The sequence below is a fragment of the Argopecten irradians genome, chromosome 2 (genome assembly GCF_041381155.1).
Source record: "Argopecten irradians isolate NY chromosome 2, Ai_NY, whole genome shotgun sequence".
In the NCBI taxonomy this organism is placed as follows: domain Eukaryota; kingdom Metazoa; phylum Mollusca; class Bivalvia; order Pectinida; family Pectinidae; genus Argopecten; species Argopecten irradians.
In genome coordinates, this window is record NC_091135.1 from 22,600,324 (window position 1) to 22,627,646 (window position 27,323).

The 27,323-nt window shown below is 37.6% G+C and overlaps 1 protein-coding gene across 7 annotated transcripts in view; it reads left to right on the forward strand.

Moving 5' to 3' along the window:
* LOC138314828 (histone deacetylase 4-like) overlaps window positions 1-27,323 on the forward strand; it is a 161,502-nt gene that overhangs the window by 118,939 nt on the left and 15,240 nt on the right. For 6 of the 7 annotated variants that reach the window (XM_069255394.1, XM_069255398.1, XM_069255395.1 and 3 more), the window contains 10 exons: window positions 438-575; window positions 3,752-3,852; window positions 16,767-16,886; window positions 17,317-17,449; window positions 17,603-17,801; window positions 18,032-18,287; window positions 18,537-18,792; window positions 20,206-20,339; window positions 20,572-20,689; window positions 20,915-21,009. In XM_069255394.1, coding sequence (XP_069111495.1) covers window positions 438-575; window positions 3,752-3,852; window positions 16,767-16,886; window positions 17,317-17,449; window positions 17,603-17,801; window positions 18,032-18,287; window positions 18,537-18,792; window positions 20,206-20,339; window positions 20,572-20,689; window positions 20,915-21,009 — 1,550 coding nt within the window. The remainder of the gene's footprint in view (window positions 1-437; window positions 576-3,751; window positions 3,853-16,766; window positions 16,887-17,316; window positions 17,450-17,602; window positions 17,802-18,031; window positions 18,288-18,536; window positions 18,793-20,205; window positions 20,340-20,571; window positions 20,690-20,914; window positions 21,010-27,323) is intronic. The other variant, XM_069255400.1, reaches the window with a different exon arrangement.

Consider the following 27,323-nt stretch of genomic DNA (forward strand, 5'->3'; position numbering starts at 1 on the left):
ATTTTTCGTGTTTGTATATTACAGAGTTATCTCCTCTCGGTAGTGATTGTTATGTCATGTGATCATAAATCAGAAAACAACATTACAAGATAAGGACGTAACAATCAATGCCTGCCATCAAGGGCAGATAACTGTTATGCACAAATACAGAACTGGTAATGTATTATAGATAAAAGAAATATGATGAAAGTCTTACAAACAAAACAAAAAAATCTCTTAAAGAACAATAGCTAAATCCCACAAACAAAACAAAAAAATCTCTTAAAGAACAATAGCTAAATCCCAAAGTTACTGAGAATTGTGCTTCATATATATATATATAAAAACATGACATCAGCAGAAATAACAGGTACTTCAGAAATAGCTGATTTGGTCTCAGAGATGGTAAAAAGGTTACAGACTAAACAGGTTTTACTCAAATGTATTCTTGTTTTCAGCTTCTGAACCCAATCTTAAAGTGCGCTCTGCTCTGAAGCAGAAATTGGAAAGCCAAAGGAGAATTACTCACAGCCCGATTCTCCGGAGAAAGGAAAAGCTCGGACAAGCTTATCTCAAACGTAAAACTCCATTATCAAGTACGTATGCTCCCTACATCCTCCCTGCCTTCATCAACCAATCAGATTCATCGTTACATCTTCCAAATTAAAACATGCAAATCGACATAAACAGCGATTTTATGAAAATTATGTTAAACTTTTTTTTTGCAATATCAATTTATCATTTACATTATTTTGGTTGCCTGTAGTATATTTAAATGAAAATGTCAGGTCAGGATTGGTAAAACACCTCCCCAAAGACCTTTGTAGATGCATTTCTTGGTACATGTTTTGTATGGACCAGTGCTGTGAATACAATGCCTTGGCATGTCCTACATTTATGTTGAATACTTCGGAAATATTGGTGATGACCATCTGTTTCATGGAATCTGTAGCCTGATTATGAAGTATCCACTTATAGCATGATATAAATAGGATCCCCACCGTTCTCATTTCCACAGTTTTTATGTAAAAATAATTCAGTTGTTAATAAAAAAAATTATCGGTAATAAAAATTTGTGGAATATTATTATGAAGACATAGATGTATCACACGACATTGTTCAATGTGAATTAAATCACCTATCATATTTAGTAGTAAATTTTATTTCACGTTTCCAATTTGTTAAATGATCTTATCAGTAGACACTAAATGGTAACAAGTTTCTTTGTTTATATTTTCAAATTTTCATATAATGTAAAATTAAAGTTAACATGTAGGTGTTTAGATTTAATTAAACATGAAGGTTTTTTACGGAACTAAACATTGATTCTCATAGGACCACACTGTTATCTGCTTAAATTACATAAAATAAAATTTGGTGGGAGGGACGGGGGCGGTATTATTTGTAGATATACTCGCCCATAGATACAAGGCATAAATACATTGTCACATATTATGTTACTGAATGTACAACTGTATGGTCTTGCTTTAGTATTTAATAATGGCTGCTAAGAAGTGCATTGTTGGATTTGTGTTTGGTTTCCCCGGAGCTTTTCAAACCTTTTTGGACCAAATTCTTAATTTTCACAAATAAATTTTCCAAATGGCGTATTCATTGTTTTCAAAACAAAAACTAAAACTGTATTCAGTTTTGCTAGTTTTGAAGAGCTCCATGTTGTTTAATAGTTTAAATTAACATGAAAAACCAATTAACTGTATGTTAAACACTAACATGATCTTACAGTAACCGATTCATTACGACTGTGATTCATGCTGTATCCTCTCGTGTTGTCTGTCTGACAATACTCCATGTGTAATCTGATTACCTGTTTAATCTTTATCATATTTTACAGATATCATTTTCTTATTCAACCAAATTCATTATTGATGCATATTAAAGTTTTTAATATATATGTAAACAAGAGAATTGAGGTATCCAACGGGATATGACGGATGATGTGTCCCGATGCACCATCTAATCTTGCATGACTTTCGATGTGATGCATGTCAAACAAATCATATCTATCATTATGTTTATAACATAGTGGTCACATGTATAGTGAGGATAAATTGGTGAGAAAAATTACATCTGTCGAAGTATCAGTCAGCTACAGTCATTGATATTCATTATAATCACAAATTTCTAATCAAACCAACTTATCTTAACTTTTTTAAAGTCACCTTGATTTGACATGCAACTTTATTGAAGTTCTTAAATATCAAACAATGAATAAAATTGCATCAATTGAATTCATAACATTCCTTAACATTGATGTAGGTTTTTTGCCAAGATCTTACGATACTACACTATTATTAAACTATGTATTAAAAAAGGGGTATATGTCTGTTGTTTGCATCAAACAACAAAAAGTAGCATCATGAAAAATTTGAACAAAGATCAAAGTGATGACTAATGTGCCACTGTTATAATTTATTTTAGATTTACCTGAAAATCATACACTTGTCTCTGAAACTTTTTATGCACTAAATTGAATAAACTGAAAAAGAAGTGTTACAATTTGTTTTTGAAAGGAACAATCAGATTTAAGTGATAGAAATAATAATTTATAAGGAAAAACATTAATGAAATAGGAATTGGAATTTAAAAAGTATATATATATATATATAATAAAAAAGAAAGAATTTAATATAAAATTTGATAAATAAGATAGCTCAGTTCATTTCTATAAAAATACACCAGCTTGACGTGCAGGCTGTTTACAGAAACTAATTTGCCATAGAATAGTTTCCTTGAAATTATTCCTCAAATGTCACCACATTGATTGGAGCAGTTGCTCCTCGGTTCTGCGACTTGTCTCCGTACTGCTTAGTTAGGCTAACTGTCGTAAGCCAATCAATATTGTTGTTTCATATCGTGACTATTTGGGCTAAATATAGACACAATTTTTATAGAAGCTTTTCGATCCTTAATGCTGCCTACATTTGGTTTGATGTTTCCATGGCAACATGGAGTGATGTGACATAGACATGAGATCAAAAAGGAAATGTCCAAATAATATTGACGTTAAACTTCTATATTTAGACCACTTAGAATGGAACTTGGAATGGTAAAAGCACAAACATGTTTACTCCTAGAGAGGGAAAGTCGTATAGTTAAATAAAATCAATGTTATATCATCGTTTGTTTTAGCGTGTAGGTCAATTCAAAATAGATTGATATTGGCAGAGAAAAGGTAAAAGTTAGGATTAGATCGGTTTACCCAGTTTTTTTCACTTATACAAAAAATTGATGTCAAGATTTCTTCAAATAAGTATTTCATTTTAGTGATTGCAAATAAAAATATATAGAAATTTCAATATTGCAGTCAGCAACCTGAAAAATGTATGTTATGTGTGAAACATGAATTAAGTATTCAAATGTTATGAACAGCTAAATCTGTAAATTAAGTCGGTATGTGCAGGTATTCAAATGAACACTTGATAAGGTATATAATGATAAAAACTGTCCTTCATAAAATATGATGTAAAACAATATTCATATTATATGTTTAAAAAGCTAGAAAATTTCACTCTTTATTTTTATCCATAATTACATCCTTAATTAAATAACTCTTTATGATAATTGCTTTGAAAAACAGATTTTGTTCCTTTTTATGGAAGGCTGAAATTATATTCGTTTTTAGCCACATCCAAATTTTACTACATTAAAGGTGTAACATTAAAGGTTTTGACTGCTGGCCATGTTTACATGATGTCAGATTATTTTAACTGAGGTATACTTGTAGACTAATGATCATTGCTTGTATTTACAGTTGACTGTAGCAGCAATTCCGATTCGGGCCCAAACTCCCCTTCGAGTGGTCCACACGGGAATATGCCAAATGGAAGTCTCGCACCTCTGCACTCGAAGGAGGTAAGAATCTTAAAACATTTTGTCAAAAACCCATTGTATTCAGTTTAATTTATGTTAGTTTCACTGCATTGTTTCAAGAATAGGTGATCCACAGTATAAATGGAACCAGGTGTTCTACAGGAGCAGTATAAATGGAACCAGGTGTTCCATAGGAGTAGTATAAATGGAACCAGGTGTTCCATAGGAGTAGTATAAATGGAACCAGGTGTTCTACAGGAGCAGTATAAATGGAACCAGGTGTTCCACAGGAGCAGTATAAATGGAACCAGGTGTTCAACAGGAGCAGTATAAATGGAACCAGGTGTTCTACAGGAGTAGTATAAATGGAACCAGGTGTTCTACAGGAGCAGTATAAATGGAACCAGGTGTTCTACAGGAGCAGTATAAATGGAACCAGGTGTTCTACAGGAGCAGTACAAATGGAACCAGGTGTTCGACAGGAGCAGTATTAGTGGAACCAGGTGTTCGACAGGAGCAGTATAAATGGAACCAGGTGTTCGACAGGAGCAGTATAAATGGAACCAGGTGTTCCAGAGGAGCAGTATAAATGGAACCAGGTGTTCCAGAGGAGCAGTATAAATGGAACCAGGTGTTCCATAGGAGCAGTATTAGTAGAACCAGGTGTTCCACGGCAGCAGTATTAGTGGAACCAGATGTTCGACAGGAGCAGTATAAATGGAACCAGGTGTTCCACAGGAGCAGTATAAATGGAACCAGGTGTTCCACAGGAGCAGTATAAATGGAACCAGGTGTTCCAGAGGAGCAGTATAAATGGAACCAGGTGTTCCATAGGAGCAGTATAAATGGAACCAAGTGTTCCACAGGAGTAGTATAAATGGCACCAGGTGTTCCATAGGAGCAGTATTAGTAGAACCAGGTGTTCCACGGCAGCAGTATTAGTGGAACCAGATGTTCGACAGGAGCAGTATAAATGGAACCAGGTGTTCCACAGGAGCAGTATAAATGGAACCAGGTGTTTCGACAGGAGCAGTATAAATGGAACAAGGTGTTCCACAGGAGCAGTATAAATGGAACCAGGTGTTCGACAGGAGCAGGATAAATGGAACCAGGTGTTCCACAGGAGCAGTATAAATGGAACCAGGTGTTCCACAGGAGCAGTATAAATGGAACCAGGTGTTCCACAGGAGCAGTATAAATGGAACCAGGTGTTCCACAGGAGCAGTATAAGTGGAACCAGGTGTTCCACAGGAGCAGGATAAATGGAACCAGGTGCTCCACAGGAGCAGTATAAATGGAACCAGGTGTTCCATAGGAGTAGTATAAATGGAATAAGGTGTTCTACAGGAGCAGTATAAATGGAACCAGGTGTTCCACAGGAGCAGTATAAATGGAACCAGGTGTTCCACAGGAGCAGTATTAGTGGAACCAGGTGTTCCACAGGAGCAATATAAATGGAACTAGGTGTTCCACAGGAACAGTATAAATGGAATGAAGTGTTCCACATGAGCACTTTTAATTGTACAAGGTGTTTCAAAGGAGCAGTATAAATGGAATGAAGTGTTCAACAGGGGCAGTATTAGAGGAACCAGGTGTTCCACAGGAGCAGTATAAATGGAACCAGGTGTTCCAGAGGAGCAGTATAAATGGAACCAGGTGTTCCACAGGAGCAGTATAAATGGAACCAGGTGTTCCACAGGAGCAGTATAAATGGAACCAGGTGTTCCAGAGGAGCAGTATAAATGGAACAAGGTGTTCCATAGGAGCAGTATAAATGGAACCAAGTGTTCCACAGGAGTAGTATAAATGGCACCAGGTGTTCCATAGGAGCAGTATTAGTAGAACCAGGTGTTCCACAGCAGCAGTATTAGTGGAACCAGGTGTTCCACAGGAGCAGTATAAGTGGAACCAGGTGTTCCACAGGAGCAGTATTAGTGGAACCAGGTGTTCCACAGGAGCAGTTTAATTGTACCAGGTGTTCCACAGGAGCAGTATTAATACACAGTTCTGATTTTGCTGCCTTCTCTACAAATCATCAAGTCTATTTTGTTTTGAATTCTACTACTATAGTAACAGATATAGTCCTTCTGATTTAGATTGTTTGTGAAGGAGAGAAATCCTAGAGTGCTCATTTGGGACTCAATCTTAAAACTCAGATGGATATGGACTATGGAATATGGACATTTGTAGAATATCAGGAACTTTACCTGATTGGTTATTACAGCTGGACTGTGTCAGAGAAAGTTCTACACCATCAAGTTAAATCATGACAATCAAATGTCATTATCCAATCGGTAGAGACCACAAGGAGATAAAAACAGAAATTTAAAATCTGTTAATTGATCATCTGTGTTAAGTGATCTAGATGGAGGGTGGTTATGCATCTTAATTTCATTTAGCCATATATTTAATTAGAATACCTGGGAAGATGTAGGTAGTTTGTCACCTCTAAAGACCATGATATATATTAGTCGACATCAATCAGAGGTTAATGTATTCATATATTCCTCTTGTTACGGTTGAAGGCATAATGTGATCTGCACATCAGCAGATTTTATGTGAAACTTCAACTTTGACCCAGAAGTTTTGCAAGTTTTGTATTTAGGGATTTGTGGTTGCATATTTTATTACGCCTTTACGTCAAAGATTTTTTTTAATTTTGTGAATTTTACATTCAGTGCACATGATTTCACAGCTTTTAGTATAAATTTAATTTAATTTATGTGTACTGGTACATCTTGAAGGGCGTTATTCAATTAGTTTGGATGGAATATGTCAGTTTGTATGTCAATATGTCAAAATGTACCTCATGTTTCAAAACTTCAATGATAAATCGTAAGAATGAATCGCATGAATTTTGAAGAATATGGCAAAGTAGTTATATAGCATCCTAAATGATACCACTACATTAGAAATGTTCCCCTGTGTATAGAACCCTAGATTACTCTCACCTGTTTTCTTATACGTAACAATTATATCACCCTAGCAACAATTGTAATAACTTGTATTCATGGGAGGTCACAGTCGCCATGGCAACACGATGTAGCGTAATAATTTATAAATCACAGTTAGTATCTACGTTTGAAAACGATTAAAGGATAAAAATGTGTATGAGTAGAGGGTATTTTGGTACATACCGATTGATAATTGTCTTTATTTTGAGCTTATTGTGTAAAGTTTATAAGTAGTTACCATAGCAGTTGTAGTTGATAATTTATACAATACGTAGGAGTTTGTTTATCATATCTAGTCTACACTGCTGTTGTTATTTAGAATCCAGATTTCATTTGAAATAGTCTGCATTATGAAATAAATAAATCCTTTTTTACTTATATTTAAAATTTGCATCTTTTTGAAAATGTCTTTTTTTTTTTTTCTGGAAGGAGTAAAACGGTGATGGGAGTTAACTCCCTTACCAGAAACTGCTCCATTACGATTATTTGTATCACGTCGCTGCTCAGTCCATAGATACAAGAAGTCCAACTTACATATAGACTGCTGCTTTTGAGACTTTTTTCTAATGGAACTCTCTCAAATATACATGTGATAGCATTCATTACATAATTCTGAAGTCCCACGCCCAAACCTAAGTATTTACATTGCTTCTACATTACGTTTTGTCTGCGAAAGTTTGTTTGTGCTGTCTCTTAAATCTGACAACCATAAAACCATTATGAAGGCTTACAGAACCTTCCGATTTGTTAGCTTGATACAATCATTTTAGTCAAAGGAAATGTTTGTATCATGTAAAGTTCAACTTCAAGGATAGGATATCTTTGATCCCAGGTTTGATGATTGTAAACCTGTCTTTTCAGGAAAAAGAAGTTTAATTTTATTTTTTTGAAACACCCTGTAAGAAATAAGTTTGGATAAAGATGATATATTACATTGTATGAGCAACAAACAATGAAGCAACGCACGTTATGTCACATTTAACGAGCTGAGGCAGGTAGAACAGGTATTCTGCTTTGTTGTATCTATTGCTGTCAAGATAACTTATCTCAGGAGAAGTGGCCTATTTTTAGAGTCTGGTATATAAACTCGGCGTACCTGCACCAAGGAACTATATTTACCATCTTGGACTATTTTTGTCTATCTTCTGCTCAGCTTCACTTCATATTCCACTTTGATCTCAGATTCCTTATCTTGTATGTCAATGTTTATTGAGTTATTTTCCTCTTTTTATTGATGCTGAGATTACTATGTCATTTCGCCCCCTAACACATATCAATATTTGTCATTTAATTTTGATACATGCTTTCTGAAATAGTCACATCATCATTCAATTTTTGCCACCAGACATCATAATGGCAATAATTATCAATTTACTGATTTTATCAAAAGCATCAAAACCCTAAAAAAATTTCCCTTTGCAAACAAACTTTGTAACCCTCTAATTCTGTGTTTTCTGATGCAATAGTTTCCTCCCTTTACCATCTTTGTTTTATTGTCTATGGTCCTGGACAATCTGTAACTCTGTTCATTGATTCCATCTATCATTTTGTTCTTTCCCTTTTGCCCATTCTTCTTTCCATTCCATCCCTTCCCTCCCTGTATCTGTGGTTTGGAGTCTATAGGCCCCCTCCCTATCTAAATCCTTGGGTTGGAGTCTATAGCCCCCTCTCCCTCCCCCTATCTGTGTGATGAAGTCTATAGCTCCCAATCCCCCAACCCCCCAACCCCCAACCTATATTTGTGGGTTGGAGTCTATAGACCCTTTCACCAACCCCTCCCTATATCTGTGTGATGGAGTCTATAGCCCCAACACCCCTTCTCTGTATCTGTGTGTTGGAGTCTATAGCCCCCACCCCTCTCTCCCTGTCTGTGTGGCTGAGTCTATAGCCCCCACCCCCTCCCTATATATGTGTGATAGGGTTTATAGTCCCCCACCCCCTCTCTGTATTTGTGTGATAGGATATATAGTCCCCCACCCCTCCCTATATTTGTGGGTTGGAGTCTATAGGCCCCCTCCCCTATCCCTCCCTGTCTGTGTGGCAGAGTCTATAGCCCCCCACCCCCTCCCTATATCTGTGTGATAGGGTTTATAGTCCCCCACCCCTCTCTGTATTTGTGGGTTGGAGTCGATAGGCCCCTTCCCTCCCTATCTGTGTGATGGAGTCTATAGCCCCCCACCCCCTCCCTATATCTGTGGGTTGGAGTCTATAGCCCCCTCCCTCCCTATATCTGTGGGTAGGAGTCTATAGGCTACCTCCCTCCCTTTCTGTGTGATGGAGTCTATAGCCCCCAACCCCTCCCTATATCTGTGTGATAGGGTTTATAGTCCCCTCCCTCCCTATATCTGTGTGATGGAGTCTATAGCCCCCCACCCCCTCCCTTTCTGTGTGATGGAGTCTATAGCCCCCCCCCTTCCCTATATTTGTGGGTTGGAGTTTATAGCCCCCACCCCCTCCTTATATCTGTGGGTTGGAGTCTATAGGCCCCCTCCCTCCTTTTCTGTGTGATGAGTCTATAGCCCCCCCCCCCTTCCCTATATTTATGGATTGAAGTCTATAGCCCCCCACCCCCTCCTTATATCTGTGGGTTGGAGTCTATATGCCCCTCCCTCCTTTTCTGTGTGATGAGTCTATAGCCCCCCCCCCCTCCCTATATTTGTGGGTTGGAGTCTATAGCCCCCACCCCATCCTTATATCTGTGGGTTGGAGTCTATAGGCCCCCTCCCTCCTTTTCTGTGTGATGAGTCTATAGCCCCCCCTTCCCTATATTTGTGGGTTGGAGTCTCTAGCCCCCCACCCCCTCCTTATATCTGTGGGTTCGAGTCTATAGGCCCCCTCTCTCCTTTTCTGTGTGATGAGTCTATAGCCCCCCCCCCTTCCCTATATTTGTGGGTTGGAGTCTATAGCCCCCCCACCCCCTCCTTATATCTGTGGGTTCGAGTCTATAGGCCCCCTCTCTCCTTTTCTGTGTGATGAGTCTATAGCCCCCCCCCCTTCCCTATTTTTGTGTTTGGAGTCTATAGGCCCCCTCCCTCCCTTTCTGTGTGATGGAGTCTATAGCCTCCCCCCCTTTCCTATATTTGTGGGTAGGAGTCTATAGCCCCACTCATCCCTCTCTCCATATCTGTGTTTTGGAGTCTATAGGCCCCCTCCCTCCCTTTCTGTGTAATGGAGTCTATAGCCCCCATACCTCCCTTTATCTGTGTGATAGAGGTTATAGTCCCCCTTCCCCCTATATTTGTGGGCAGGAGTCTGTAGCCCCCACCCCTCCCTCCCTATCTGTGTTTTGGAGTCTATAGCCCCCCCCCCTCCCTATCTTTGTTTTGGAGTCTGTAGCCCCTCCCCCTTATATTTGTGGGTTGGAGTCTATAGTCCTTCCCCCAATATTTGTGGGTTGGAGTCTATAACTGTAGTATAAGTTGGTTGAGTTCCAAATTACTGCACCACTCCTTGTGCCAGCTGTTGTTTTATGTAAGGTAACTGCAGACATGCTTGGTATATAGCTTTATAATGCTACATAATGAACTACAAAAACACTGGAGTTCATTAGTGTTTGGGTTGTAATCATTCTCAGCAGCACATCTGAACAAAAAGTTGTAAAATAGTTTCCTTTTTAAGAATTACAAAATGTTCTTGTTTATAGAATTTCACAGAGATTTCGAAACTTATAAGGTTTACACAGACATGGGCTAATGTAATCTAGTGAAGAAAAAAACCATGCATTCTTGGAATATTATATTTCAATACACAGCATCTCAAAAGGGTTTATATTTAGTAGCTCTGTCGGTCACTTAATTGTCTAGGTAATTAAAAGTTATTTTGGTTTCATCAGAGTTAATAAATTAGAAAGTTTCCTGGTTCTAAATCAAAATGATTTCTTCTGGTTGAGTTCTGGGGTACTAAGCAGGGTGGTTTATAAAATGTTAGAAATACACGTCATATTTAGTTAAATCACAATACCTTATTATTTCACTTTCAAACTCTCCTTATGCGTTTTACATTCTTCCTATCAACAACATGGTAACAACCTCATTTTAGTTTGCTTCTATTTACCTGTAATCTGAGTGATTGATGACTGGTATGGAAGTAATTCAAGACCCTGTTGTGTTTGGTGGAGAAACTATGTTTAGTTTCTAATCATCTAATTTGGTCTGATATGTGTGTAGGTGGCTGGCTCCAGGGACCAAAAGAATTCCGAATGTTTATTGATCAAGCATCACATGTAACCAATTCAGTAGATAACAACGTTGATATTGATCTTAAATAAAAGAATCACCAAAGAAGTCATAGGTTCACGTCAGGGATTCTTATGACAAATAAAACATTTATATTACATTTAAAAATCAAATAAAAAATTGTGATTAAAGAAATAAATTTGAAAATGTTTGCATTGCTATCAAATTATTTCCAGGCTCTAAATTTTAAATATGTTAGTTAGATATTTTGCAAATAAAATTGTTTATTTATGTTAGATATTTTGTAAATAAAATCATTTATTTATGTTAGATATTTTGTTAATAAAATCATTATTTATCCTTTTTTCACAGTTTGCCACAGTGAGATAATTTTGTGGGTTATCTACAGCCATTAACGTAATTTACGGTAATTCAAAGTCTATTTAAAGTATTAGAGTAAACACAAAGACATGGAGGGTTTTCTACAATATGATATCCATGAATAGAGAGAGAACTTTGTGAAATTGTGATACAGTAATATGATACAGAACAAAAGAGAGACTTGAGTATTTTTGTCTAATAGACTTTGCGGATGTGATGTTTCACTAGATGGATGATGTATGAAACACTGCCAGCCCGATTTTACTCCCCGAGTGGTTATCGAAACTTTACACAACTTACGTCATTCATTTTTTGGGGAAAACCTTTAAAAATGTTGATAAAGGTTTTACAATATCAAGTGATGGCCTGTAATTGATAACAAACTGTGTAGAGTCCACCGTTGATTCAAGTCTGTCGGTTTATGTTAGAGTAATAAGGAGGGATCCACATACCACTATACATTGTATAGCTATAAAAAGATCTCGGTTAAAAAGCCATCACTTTTCCATGCTAATCCTGGAGGGGTCAAAGGTCATGCTATTATCAAAGGCCAGGGTAGCTCTAATGTCATGAATGACGCAAGTTGTGGCAGGCAAGAGCGCAGTAAGCTTAGATGGTGTAACTAGAGATAAAAAACCTGCTGTGCTTTATACCAGCAAATTCATCAACGAAAAAACCATCTTACCTACTATCTCCATTCTTAATCTACTCATTTAATTTGATGACCCCTCCTACAGCCCCTTCTTTCTCCTCCCTATCACCACATTTAGTGTGATGAACCCTTCTTACCCTCCTTTTCTCCCTTCCCTTCTACCCCTCCATTCTGTATATTGTTTGTTAATACCTTAACTCACAAATTCAAATGTCATTTAATTCAATTTCAGTGTTGTCAAAGTTGTTTAAAATGTCCAATGTTACAAATATTATAGGTCCTGTGAGACAATTTTAAGAATTGTTATTTTGACTTGTAAACTTTTAAATATTGACTATAACTTTTGACTTACACAATCATAGATTAATAAATCAATAATGATTTCTTAAACATGAGTTGATGGGATTTGTTATTAAAGCAGACTGTAAAAATACAATTCTGCTAAGTTACTGAATTAAACATTTAGGAGATTAGAAAATGGAATCTGAGATCAGGATTTAAATACAGGTGTTGATAGTCCACAGAGATCTGACTATATATCTACCTGTGGGAGTCCACAGAGATCTGACTATATATCTACCTGTGGGAGTCCACAGAGATCTGACTATATATCTACCTGTGGGAGTCCACAGAGATCTGACTATATATCTACCTGTGGGAGTCCACAGAGATCTGACTATATATCTACCTGTGGGAGTCCACAGAGATCTGACTATATATCTACCTGTGGGAGTCCACAGAGATCTGACTATATATCTGCCTGTGGGAGTCCACAGAGATCTGACTATATATCTACCTGTGGGAGTCCACAGAGATCTGACTATATATCTGCCTGTGGGAGTCCACAGAGATCTGACTATATATCTGCCTGTGGGAGTCCACAGAGATCTGACTATATATCTACCTGTGGGAGTCCACAGAGATCTGACTATATATCTACCTGTGGGAGTCCACAGAGATCTGACTATATATCTGCCTGTGGGAGTCCACAGAGATCTGACTATATATCTGCCTGTGGGAGTCCACAGAGATCTGACTATATATCTGCCTGTGGGAGTCCACAGAGATCTGACTATATATCTACCTGTGGGAGTCCACAGAGATCTGACTATATATCTACCTGTGGGAGTCCACAGAGATCTGACTATATATCTACCTGTGGGAGTCCACAGAGATCTGACTATATATCTACCTGTGGGAGTCCACAGAGATCTGACTATATATTTACCTGTGGGAGTCCACAGAGATCTGACTATATATCTACCTGTGGGAGTCCACAGAGATCTGACTATATATCTACCTGTGGGAGTCCACAGAGATCTGACTATATATCTACCTGTGGGAGTCCACAGAGATCTGACTATATATCTACCTGTGGGAGTCCACAGAGATCTGACTATATATCTACCTGTGGGAGTCCACAGAGATCTGACTATATATCTACCTGTGGGAGTCAACAGAGATCTGACTATATATCTACCTGTGGGAGTCCAATAAGGGGAGTCAGACATCCTGATTTTACCTGTGTGCACTAAAATAAACTGGAGTTACTTCATAAACACTTTCCTCCTCGTCCAGGAATGCCTGGTATTTGTGAGGAATCCACCACGGTTTGATAAGTATTTGTTTATCTTTGCCAACTGAGTTCAAAGCCTTGTAAACCATTTAACATGGCGAGAATATAGGTTTACTGTGCAGGATATGTGATGGGTTTTTTTTTTTTTTTTACTGAAGCTTACAGCTTTCTAAATCCCCCAAAAGATAAGTTAAAATGCACATGAATTTTATCAAATTCTCTAAAAAAGACAAAATACTAAAAAGAAAAAGTTGTTTACACCGTTTTCCTGGAATGTTTCAAAGCTTAAAATACTTGGTAGTGTTACTGATGGATACTTGGAAGGAGCACTGGAAATAGAAAATGGTGAGCTGATGCCAAAACCTAAACACAAAGGTCATTCTCGTCCTTAACTGGTCTAAACGATTTACAAATATATTCGGCAGCTTATTAAGACGATTCTATAAATACCAACTGCTCCAAACAAAGAATTGATTGAATTTCTTACATTGTTAAAATTAATTCCCGATAACTACCATTCCCGTACTACTGCCCTGTCCTGTTCTGTCTTGCGAAATGCCACAATTAAATCCCCTTAAAATAGTCGACATACAAGTTTTGATGAAAACAGAACTATATATATATTTCATTGTTTTCGATTTAATTTACAAGAGTATAAACGGAGTAAACATCTCTTTGTCGTTTACAAACAAGCCATACTTGTTAAATTGAACAGAAGCCAATGTTGTCCCACAATTTACCGCAGAAAATGTTATTTATGTCTCTAGAAGAAATCCTATCGATAAGATAAACATCATATAAAAAGGTAAACAGCATCCAGACAAGATCTTCCCTGTTTTCATTCAATCCCGATCATCGTTACTATTTTTAGTATAAGCCTTTATTTACCATGCGACATATATAGATTTCTGTGTATTCTAAGCCAGTAGAAATCTCTCGCCAGACAAAATCTTAAAGTGTATAATCAATATTCTAGGCAGTGTTTCCATTTGTGGCGTAAGTGGTATATTTATTGTGTATATCTATAACTTGAATTTCTAGTCTGTCAGAGTAGGAAATTGTTGTCTTCAATCTGCGACTATATTTAGGAAAAATTCCAGATTTGGTTATTGTGTTGCATGACAAAACCATCAACAGGCCAAGGTTTCAGCTATCTCTGCTTACTACCGACTTATTTCTGTTTCTATCTTGACTTATTTCTGTTTCCATCTTGACTAGTTTCTGTTTCTGTCAATAGAGTACCCTAATCCAGGTACATAGCTACACACCAAAGTAGTACTTCTCTATGTTATGATATAGATATATTGTTTGTATATATGTGTAATGCAGCTGTCATGGAAACAAATCCTAAAATAATGGGGTCATGATATTGTATTTGACCCAATAAGTGCCGAAGGCGTTTCAAAAAATTGAAAAAATGAAAAGGTGCTTAATTAGACAGATTGCAAACTTATACAGTTTTGTTTAATTTTGGTCTTTATTTATGCCCAGGCAATTGAAATTTAGTTCTGAAAAAGGAGGAGGGACGTTTATAAGGACATGGGCACTTGTTGGGTCGCATATGGTATATGATAGATATGAGGATACAGTATTTGGAAATCTGATAAAGACTTTCTGTCATTGGCATTTTTTGTAATTGATGGCACATTTGCTTGTGTATTATCTGAGATAATTTATGTTGACATCAATAAAAGAATAAAAGAAATGAAATGAGTAGCAGCAAATAACCATGCTTAGTACATTAGCCATTGTATGACAATAAATGGATATTCAAGGGAGATAATTATATCATTTTAATGGAAGCAGGGGAGATAATTACTTTATTTTAAAGAAAGAAAGGGAGATAATTACACCATTTTTTAAAGAAAACTAGGGAGATCATTATACCTATGATAGATTTCCAGCTTAGACGATGCATCAATGCTCTGTGCCATGTCAATATTCATTTTCTAGCCAGATCATAAAAGTTTACTTAGTAGTATATATGGAACAGTTGACTTTCAAAATTCTAATAAGAATCATTTTTATTGCTTTAGTAGAGAATCACAAAATGTTGATCAGTCATGATAACTGGCCATGTGAACCATGTATTTTAAGTTTGTCTGGTTCTATAGTTGTTAGAAGGATTTTTTTTTACCAATCCATATAGATGTAAAGTCTATCGTAGGGTTGTAGGTATTGCCACCAAATATTCATAGTATGAAAAAAAGAACATTCAGGAATCTATTCAGCATTGATTATAGTACAACATAGCTATATACTGACTGCAGTGAATGCCCCCCCCCCATAAACTGACTGCAGTGAATGCCCCCCCCCATAAAATGGGGGATGGCAGCATAGGATTTCCATGCTGTCTGTGATTGTTGATTTATTAAAACAGAGACATTTATTCCTACACATATTTCTAGCTTCAATATAGGATTTGGATATCCATGTTAAAATTCATGTTTCAATATTAAAATGGTTTCCATCAAAATTTCATCAGGCGTGTAATTTATATGGGTGTGAAAAACACCGGAGAACTTATGTTACAGTACTTCTGGTGCCACGACACGTCTGGGGAATAAAACGTCGGCTATATCTGTGAAATGGATGTAATTGTATAACTGTTTGGTGACTTGAACGTTATGTATGAAATTAAAAAAAAACAAGTGACATGGATGTCGCGATCTGTGAAAGAGTTCTTTAATCCTTTGTGATACGTCGTTTCGTTTTGGATATTTTTCAGAAAACTACAAAAAGGGCTGCATTTTTATCTTTCAGTTATTTATCATTTAGGAATATTTTTTATTTCATGTGAGTGTGTTTTATTTGCTATTAAATGTAATAAAGTTATCAGATGGTGTGCATATGTGGTTAATCTGTTTATTAATATTTAATGTCTTATAGGCAGTCAAGTGAAGGAAAAATTACATCATCATGGACATGCTTGGTTAAACAAAGTCATCATCATTGATATCTGACTTCTTTTTTTTTTTATTCTTTTATGGAAATACTTTTTAATATTGTTCTTTTTATTCCATTTTAGTATCATTTTTCATACACTGTTTTGATTATTTATTTAGGGGAAGGGAATTGGGCTATTCTGTCTACTGTTACAACACATTTGTGTGACATGACTTAAAATTAAGAAAGGTTTTACTTTGATTTAATCTGATTTTGAGTTAAGATAAACAAATGAATGAAAAAATCATGTGTTGCTCATTCTGTCGTTACAGGAGAACGGTGCCTACCCATTCTTGTCAATCTACAGATCCATGGGTTACCATGGTACCAACGATCTCTACCCATCGCCCTCTATGCCTAACATATCACTAGGACGACCACCCTCATCATCAGTAAGTAATCACAGATTTACCTAGCATTTCCATAGCAACTCCTAGGATAAGTCCTCACACATTATATAACAGTTTCAGAATTTCTGTAGTATGTAAATTGGCTACAATAATACATATAGTTTGTGATCTGACAGGAATAAATTATTTTTGATAAGGGAAGTAACACATTTTATGTAAGGGAAGAAAATTATTTTTGATAAGTGAATTAAATCATTATGTAAAAGGGAACTTACTCATTATCTAGAAGGGCAGTAACTCATTATGTATAAGGGCAGTAACTAATTATCTATAAGAGAATTAACTCATTATATAAAAGGGCAGTAACTCATTCGCTATAAGGGAAGTAACTCAAATTTGCAAAATTTGCTCTAAGGGAAGTAACTTATTTGCTATAAGGGAAGTAACTCATTTTCTATTGTTGTGTTAACAGCAGGGATCAAGTAGTAACAGTTCGTCAGGTCCATCAGAAACAGACCTTAGGGCCATGGAGGCAGCCCGACACGCGATTCCTCTCTCGGGCCACCACATGCATGGAGCTCTACCATTCTACCCATCGTTACCAGGTAAGACATCTTCTGATTGATTAAAATCTGAAATATATATCATTTCAACAATTTCAGATCTACTGTATTTTAAATTCCTGTTTGTGATATTAAGAAATTCACAGAAAAACTTTTTGATACTTTAAACTTTAATTTACCATTGTTGTTTTATAGCCATAGACGGAGAATTTAATCCTCAAACAAATCCAGCATACATATCTGCGGCACATGTAAAAGCATTAGAGGAGCGCAGCCAAAGTCATGGTAAACTACAACAGATGCCAATGGGGGCGAATCCCTATACTGCCATTCCTGGGGCAGCGGCCCCACCCGGCAGTGCCGCCTCCGAGGCTCACCAAGCACAAATTCATAGGTAATACACAATCAGAACTATTCACAATAAATCTGTTAGGCTCTAAATTATACATCATGCATACTTAATGTGCATGCATAAGGGCCACATTACTAGACTCAATCTAAGGTGAAAGTGATCAAAACAAAATCATCGGCTGACGAAAAAATGCATACCTTGGTACTATTAAAATGAGTTTTGATACAAATTAATTTTGTTTTTACATTATTTTTTCTACCTTCCTGTTTCAGGCACAAAAAATTAGGGCGAACACAGTCAGCTCCACTACCCTTAGGTCACCCATATCTTCAGCAGCATATTCTGCAGCAGCAACAACAACAGCAGCAGCAACAACAGCAACAGCAGCAGCAGCAGCAACAACAAGAGAAGAAATTGAAGGAGAAGATGTTCGTAAAGCAACACATACGTCAGGCAGTGTTACAGCGAGCTAACAGTAAAACACATATGGAGAATGTTGACGAGGAAACTGAGGCAAAACTACAGCAGGTACATAGAGATTCTATTGCTCAGTTAAAACATTAATAAAAAAGCAGGGGAAATCCTAATTATCTGTGTCTAACTAAATATTCTGTCATATCACTTGGTCCTATCCAAGTTTACAAATCTATATTATGAATATCGCATACAACTTGTACTTTGAATACTTAACAATATTCTTGATAAAATGGGGGGTTAGTTTTGTCCATTTTTGATATTATTACATAAAATGTAACTGTTACACTTTGTGGTTTTCAGGAGATGCGAGAATCAAGGGAACAAAATGAATGTATCATCATCAAAGATAACAAAATGGATGATTCATCAAGTCTGGAGAAGACACCAGACAGAGAAACATTCCCCGCTCACCATCGGGAGGCTGTGCGGCCACGACACAAAGGCCCCTCCCACCATCGCCCACTCGCTCGCACACAGTCAAGTCCTCTCGTCACGTTCTCCATGCCACCACAGCAGCCCTCCGAGTCAAGCCCAGTTAGATATACCTTTACCACAGGTAGGTTATATGGCACTTTGATAATGATAATCATATCTGTGATCTTGAACGGGGAGGAGGAGATTTACTGTTAACTTTGTCTGTCCTGTCTAGTCCTGTTACGTCCTTGTAGGGAGATTGGGGCATTTACATCTTACAGAAATTTTTGTTTTCGATGTGTACAAAACCTTACTTTTTGTTGACTTAATAATATCAACCGAAACTGCACTCAACTTTTACTCGCATGACTAAATGGGTACCTTGGTTAGCCTACCATCATCAGATGGTGGGCTATTCAAACCGCTTTTCTTTCGTGGTCCGTCATCCGTCCGTCTGTCCTTCCATCTGTTAACAATTCTTGTTACCTCTATTTCTCAGAAAGTACTGAAGAGATCTTTCTCAAATTTCATATGTAGGTTCCCCTAGGGCCCTAGTTGTGTATATTGTATTTTGGGACCAATCGGTCAACAAAATGGCCCCCAGGCTGACATCTTGGATTTTGATAGTTAAAGTTTGTTACTGCTATTTCTCAGAAAGTGCTGAAGGGATTCTTCTCAAATTTCACATGTAGGTTTCCCTAGGGACCTAGTTGTGCATATTGCATATTGGGACCGATCGATCAACATGATGGCTAGCAGGCCTGTATCTTGGATTTTGACAATTGAAGTTTGTAACCGCTATTTCTCAAAAAGTACTGAAGGGAGCTGTCTCAAATTTCAAGTGCATGGTCCCCTAGGTCCCTAGTTATGCATTTTGCATTTTGGTACCGATTGTTGAACAAGATATCCAACAGGCCGCCATGTTGGATTTTGATAGTTGAAGGTTGTTACCACTATTTCACAGAAAGTACTGAAGTGATCTGTCTCAAATTTGATATGTAGATTCCTTAGGTCCCTACTTATGCATATTGCATTTTTGGACTGATCGGTCAAAAAGATTGCCGACAGGTAGCCATCTTGGATTTTGATAATAGTTTGTTACTGTTAGATATCTCAGAAAGTACTCAAAGGATCATTCTCAAATTTCATATATAGTAATATGTAGAAAAAATTTGAAAAGCAGAGAAAAGATCCCTCTTTTGGTTTGTCAGACATAGATCATTCTTTGGTGGCGCCAAGATTCCTCTGGGATCTCTGGTTTATCTTGACATGTCATTTCATAATTACACAGAAGATACATTTTACTCACTATGTTTTTTTTTGTCACTGCAAATGTACACTGAAAAGTTTTCTCGCAGAAGCGATGGTCCCTTCTGATAATCTCCCTTTATCATTTTGCACATGAGTTGCCTCACACTGCTTCATACATGTGTATATCTTGGCATAAAGAGAATCAAAAGCAATAGTAATTTATCAGAATTAAGTATTTCATAGAAAATATGCGTTACATTTAGCATGTTTGGTAGATTAAAATGAGATATTTAATCTTTCATAGGGTTAGCATATGACTCCATCATGCAGAAGCATGAATGTACGTGTGGTAACAATGCCAACCACCCAGAACATGCTGGGCGTCTACAGAGCATCTGGTCTCGGCTCCAAGAACGAGGTCTCAACACTCGCTGCGAGGTACATTCTATCAAATTTTCTTGTCAATCAAGCTCATTATCTGATATTCTGTAACTGAGGAAAAAAGACAGAACAAACATTATAAAAAATAAGATATCAAAGGGAAAAAAAGATCAATCATTTGAAATGTATTTTATTATCCATTGGAAAGAAGAAGAAAGATAATTTCTGATTAAAACCAGATATTTGACCATAAAGAGCTAATTTAGTTTGATTGTTTTTTTACCAACAGAGAATCAAGAGTCGAAAGGCTACAATGGAAGAATTAAAAAGTTGCCATACAGAAGCTCACACGTTACTGTATGGAACTAATCCATTGAACAGACAGAGACTTGATCCGCGACTGTTTGGTAAGTGTCTATGTCATTAAGTTGATACTATTCCAAAACACTTTTTCATAGCACTTTTATAAACTGCTCAAGCTTAGTTTAAACATAAATGGGATACAGATTTAATTGACTACTTTGTCTTACTCTTTACAAGAAAGCAGAGTTACTCTAAAGTTATTTTATACATGATTTGAAACTAAGAGATTTTCCCTGAAGAAATGTAATGATTTTGTTTTCGTGTTGTAGAAAATTCACGTTTTTGTTTGTTACCGTGCGGAGGTGTGGGCGTCGACTCTGACACTGTATGGAACGAACTTAACACCTACATTGCCGCTCGAACAGTGAGTATATTTCCACAAACAATTACACATCACAGACCATTACGCACCCATTGAACTCAATTAAGTCAAATTTAAAATTTCTACAAATGCTGAAGTGTTTTAACCAATTTTTGCGAGAGTGTTGGAAACACATTGTATCCTCATTGCGACAATGTTTGATTACATTTCAGCAGAAGGCTCGGTGGGTTGATATATTGATCAGGTCATTAGCCTAATTTACCTCCCGCAGTGGCGCTGATACGCTCCAAGCATAACAAACCGCTGTGCATTACTGCGTTTTGCACTTTGGCATATGAGACTGTTTGAGGATGTGCAGATCTTTTGACCTTTCTACTGATCAACTGGGATATATAGAGCATCTTCATCAATATTTAACAATTTTCTGATTCACATGAAACTGTAGTGAACCATTCCTAATAATAGGCAAAAATTTGTGTAGTTGTTTGGGAAGTTATAAAAAATGATGAATGGGAAAAAAATTAAGTTCACAAAATATTTTGTGTAGTCTTTGTTTAAAGACCTATAGTATAATAATGATTGTAATAATTATAATAATTCAAAATATTTAGAAAAGAAAAAAATATTAAAAAATAATAGGAAATCTGAATAGGAAATCTGAGTATTTATAATCAATTAAATTGATTGATTTGAATATTATATCGAAGTTCATGAATTTAAGGGTCTTTATTTTCATCCTTACAAAGTAAATACAGAAATAAAATCCATCCATATAAAAGGCCAATATTGTAAAACAGTAGCCGATATACAGCCTGGGTCAAGTTTAAATAGTGGACCAAAGCAGCGATAAGTCAATATCTCGTTACATGGTCATGCCTTTTATAGCTAGTTTTTCATCGTCATTGATTTTCTGTCAGGATATGAGTTAGCTGTCTCATGCTGATATGTTTTAAGGTCAACTGTAATTCTACGCTCAAACAGGGTCACTGGCCGCAACATTGGACCTCGTGATAAATTGGCCATTATCGTACAACAGTGTGACAATGTTTGCTTATAAACAAAAACGTAAATTATCAGTGGGTTGTAGTGTAGTCGAATCTGATAACTCTAATTATCACCATTTATACATAAATCATGTTTGTTTTTACCCAAAGTTAATCCATGCAAAGTGGTTCTGTCCTGATTATCTTATTGTAGTAAGCCAGGAGCGGACAACTTTGTAACTTATTTGTTTACGCTGTCGTTCTTCACACTAAAGAATTGTTTAAAATTCTGTTAAAGTGCTCAAAAAGATAACCGATAATGGTCAGCTGGGGATGCGGTGGCTGAATGGTTAAGATGTCCCAATATATTGTGCTAAAGCCTATTACTACAAGCCACCATGTCTAGGTTGCGAGTTCAAATCTTATGTGGGGGCAGTTGTGTGCATGGAGCTGACTTCTGGTCAGTGGTTTTTCTCCTGGTACTCTGGCTTTCCTCCACTGTCTTTATCTGACACATCCTTGACTGTTAATAGGACTAATCAAAGCAAAATGATTGCCATCTTACATTGGTGGAATATCTATTAGTCGCTCCTGAATATTGGATGGTATTGGTTGATAATTGTAATGTATGAAGTAAAGGATAAAAATTATTGTCTTGTAGTGATGATTGAAGGGTAACAAGGGTCATTAGGGGCACAATTGACTCGGTATAGAGAGTGATTATTTTGGTAATTTGTTCCTTTTTCTTCAAATGTTTGTAAAGATCTATAGTAACTTGTTTTGTAAGTTATATTTAATTTAACCTTTATCCTTCTCCTTCTATCAAACATATCGGGTATAGGAATTGTCAGAAATAATTTCTAAAGTACATGCAACCTTTGTAAATAAAGAAGTTTCATTTAGGAGTCATTGGTACATAAGAACTATTCAGAAATATATGTATGTATGTATATAAAAACAGAGATAGGTTTGAGAACATATAATTGTCCCCACCAATAGAAATATCAGGCAAAAATCCTTGACACAGAATTACATACAAACTCTGGTGCAAAGAGATATTGGGTAATGTCTTCATGAAAACTGGTGAAAGACGTGAACAAGAAATCTCAAAGAACAAAACTAGCTATTTACTATTGTTTAAAGATAGCCTTCTGTACCAGGAGCCAGGTCCGCTATCAGCATAATGTTCCTCAATGATGTTGTAATGTGACTCGACTCACATTCATTATCACAAAGGATTTATTCGCCAGATAGAAAATGATTGGATGTAATCGTGTCAATATTGTTTAGTATTTATACCCACTGGTCGGTGTCGATGGGTTTTATCATTTTTTTATTATTGATTACAGTAAAGGAGCCTGAAGCTGTTGGTTAGGTGTAACAATGTCTCTGGTTGGTATTGATTTGTGAGACATGAGATCTCCCGTGAAGATTTCTGTTTCTATATTTGGATTTACTGGCCATGTGATATTATACACCTTTAAGACATTATATTTTTAAATTACTAATTAATTACGGTTGAGATAGAGCTGTTTTTAAGAATACTGTGTCACTGCATGATGATTTTTCTCTGGTTACTCTCTTCCACCTGAAGACTGAATCTTAAAAAGTGGAGACCTATCCAAAACCATGCATATCTCATTGATTGTACTTTGTTTAAACTCCCACAAGGACCAATTAGGTGGAACTGATTATAAATTGGTGGTTTTTCTCCGGGTACTCCATGTCTTCAAATAATCATTACTGTTAGTATATGACATAAAACAAAAACAAACTTAACAAATGAACTATTGTTGTGTTAGTGGTTGAGATTAATATCTGATCATCATCAATTTTAACACTATAATAGTGAAGCCATTGGTATGAGGTTTTTGTCTGAGTGTTTCAGCGCTGTGAGGTTTCCCTCTACCTTATTGGATTTATTGTAAGGGTTAGTAATTCCTCTACGCCCACACTTGCATCTTTAATTAATCATTACAAGAGAGGAAATAGTGATCCCTTTGTTATTGATTGTGTCAGCACTCCACCCCCACACTATACTGGAAAATGTTCCTGGAAACTCTTATGATGGACTCCCTAGCCTATCTCCAATACAAATGACAAATCTCATTATCACTGTAGTGGACAATTATTTAATTACCAAAGGTCATCATGTATATATCTACCGTCAATATTCTAAATAAGGTGGTCATAACCAATGTCAAACAATCTGGTGATTAGGACATCATGTTATCAAATCTTGGGAGAAAATCGGGAGTAAAACTGCGACAATATTGTCTTCTAGCTACTCTACTAATACAATGGTTTGCCATTGGAATTTTAAAGTCACAGAAATATGTGTTAATTGATTTGGCCTTACTATGTGTAAAACTATGTGATAAAAGTTCAGTGACTCGTTTATCACCTATATGACTTTACTTATTACTATTTTTTAGCTCACCTGGCCCGAAGGGCCGGTGAGCTTATGCCATGGCGCGGCGTCCATCGTCCGTCCGTCCGTCCGTCCGTCCGTCCGTCTGTCTGTCCGTCAACATTTCCTTTAAATCGCTACTAGTCATAGAGTTCTGCATGGATTGTGACCAAATTTGGCCACAAACATCCTTGGGGGAAGGGGAACAGAACTTGTATAAATTTTGGCTCTGAGCCCCTGGGGGCAGGAGGGGCGGGGCCCAATAGGGGAAATAAAGGTAAATCCTATAAATCGCTACTAGTCATAGAGTTCTGCATGGATTGTAACCAAATTTGGCCACAAGCATCCTTGGGGGAAGGGGAACAGAACTTGTATAAATTTTGGCTCTGACCCTCCAGGGGCAGGAGGGACAGGGCCCATTAGGGGGAAATAGAGGCAAATCCTATAAATCGCTACTTGTCCTAGAGTTCTGCATGGATTGTGACCAAATTTGGCCACAAACATCCTTAGGAGAAGGGGAACAGAACTTGTATAAATTTTGGCTCTGACCCCCTGGGGGCAGGAGGGGCGGGGCCCAATATAGGAAATAAAGGTTAATCCTATAAATCGCTACTAGTCATAGAGTTCTTCATGGATTGTAACCAAATTTGGCCACAAACATTCTTTGGGGAAGGGGAACAGAACTTGTATAAAATTTGGCTCTGACCCCCCGGGGGCAGGAGGGGCGGGGACCAATAGGGGAAATAAAGGTAAATCCTATAAATCGCTACTAGTCATAGAGTTCTGCATGGATTGTAACCAAATTTGGCCACAAGCATCCTTGGGGAAGGGAAACAGAACTTGTATAAATTTTGGCTCTGAGTCCCCGGGGCAGGAGGGGCGGGGCCCAATAGGGGAAATAAAGGTAAATCCTATAAATCACTACTTGTCCTAGAGTTCTGCATGGATTGTGACCAAATTTGGCCACAAACATCCTTAGGAGAAGGGGAACAGAACTTGTATAAATTTTGGCTCTGAGCCCCTGGGGGCAGGAGGGGCGGAGCCCAATAGGGGAAATAAAGGCAAATCCTATAAATCACTACTAGTCATAGAGTTCTGCATGGATTGTAACCAAATTTGACCGCAAATATTCTTTGGGGAAGGGGAACAGAACATGTATAAATTTTGACTCTGACCCCCCGGGGGCAGGAGGGGCGGGGCCCAATATGGGAAATAAAGGTAAATCCTATAAATCGCTACTTGTCCTAGAGTTCTGCATGGATTGTGACCAAATTTGGCCACAAACATCCTTTGGAGAAGGGGAACAGAACTTGTATAAATTTTGGCTCTGACCCCCCGGGGGCAGGAGGGGCGGGGCCCAATAGGGGAAATAAAGGTAAATCCTATAAATCGCTACTAGTCATAGAATTCTGAATGGATTGTAACCAAATTTAGCCACAAACATTCTTTGGGGAAGGGGAACAGAACTTGTATAAATTTTGGCTCTGACCCCCCAGGGGCAGGAGGGGCGGGGCCCAATAGGGGAAATAAAGGTAAATCCTATAAATTGCTACTTGTCCTAGAGTTCTGCATGGATTGTAATCAAATTTTGCCACAAACATCCTTGGGAGAAGGGGAACAGAACTTGTATAAATTTTGGCTCTGACCCCCTGGGGGCAGGAGGGGCGGGGCCCAATAGGGGAAATAAAGGTAAATCCTATAAATCGCTACTAGTCATAGAGTTCTGCATGGATTGTAACCAAATTTGGCCACAAGCATCCTTGGGGAAGGGAAACAGAACTTGTATAAATTTTGGCTCTGAGTCCCCGGGGGCAGGAGGGGCGGGGCCCAATAGGGGAAATAAAGGTAAATCCTATAAATCACTACTTGTCCTAGAGTTCTGCATGGATTGTGACCAAATTTGGCCACAAACATCCTTAGGAGAAGGGGAACAGAACTTGTATAAATTTTGGCTCTGAGCCCCTGGGGGCAGGAGGGGCGGAGCCCAATAGGGGAAATAAAGGCAAATCCTATAAATCACTACTAGTCATAGAGTTCTGCATGGATTGTAACCAAATTTGACCGCAAATATTCTTTGGGGAAGGGGAACAGAACTTGTATAAATTTTGGCTCTGACCCCCCGGGGGCAGGAGGGGCGGGGCCCAATATGGGAAATAAAGGTAAATCCTATAAATCGCTACTTGTCCTAGAGTTCTGCATGGATTGTGACCAAATTTGGCCACAAACATCCTTTGGAGAAGGGGAACAGAACTTGTATAAATTTTGGCTCTGACCCCCCCGGGGGCAGGAGGGGCGGGGCCCAATAGGGGAAATAAAGGTAAATCCTATAAATCGCTACTAGTCATAGAATTCTGAATGGATTGTAACCAAATTTAGCCACAAACATTCTTTGGGGAAGGGGAACAGAACTTGTATAAATTTTGGCTCTGACCCCCCAGGGGCAGGAGGGGCGGGGCCCAATAGGGGAAATAAAGGTAAATCCTATAAATTGCTACTTGTCCTAGAGTTCTGCATGGATTGTAATCAAATTTTGCCACAAACATCCTTGGGAGAAGGGGAACAGAACTTGTATAAATTTTGGCTCTGACCCCCTGGGGGCAGGAGGGGCGGGGCCCAATAGGGGAAATAAAGGTAAATCCTATAAATCGCTACTAGTCATAGAGTTCTGCATGGATTATAACCAAATTTGGCCACAAACATCCTTGGGGGAAGGGGAACAGAGCTTGTATAAATTTTGGCTCTGACCCCCAGGGGGCAGGAATGGTGGGGCCCAATAGGGGAATTAGAGGTAAATATTCAAATTTCTTCAGAAAATAAACAATGAACCTGTATCCAGAATATTACTTGGCATTACAAACCAGGTGAGCGATACAGGCCCTCTGGGCCTATTTTTTTTTTACCCACTTGAGTCGGTGTTCTGTCAGCCATGATAAAAGTAAATCAATGAGATAGTATAATAAATC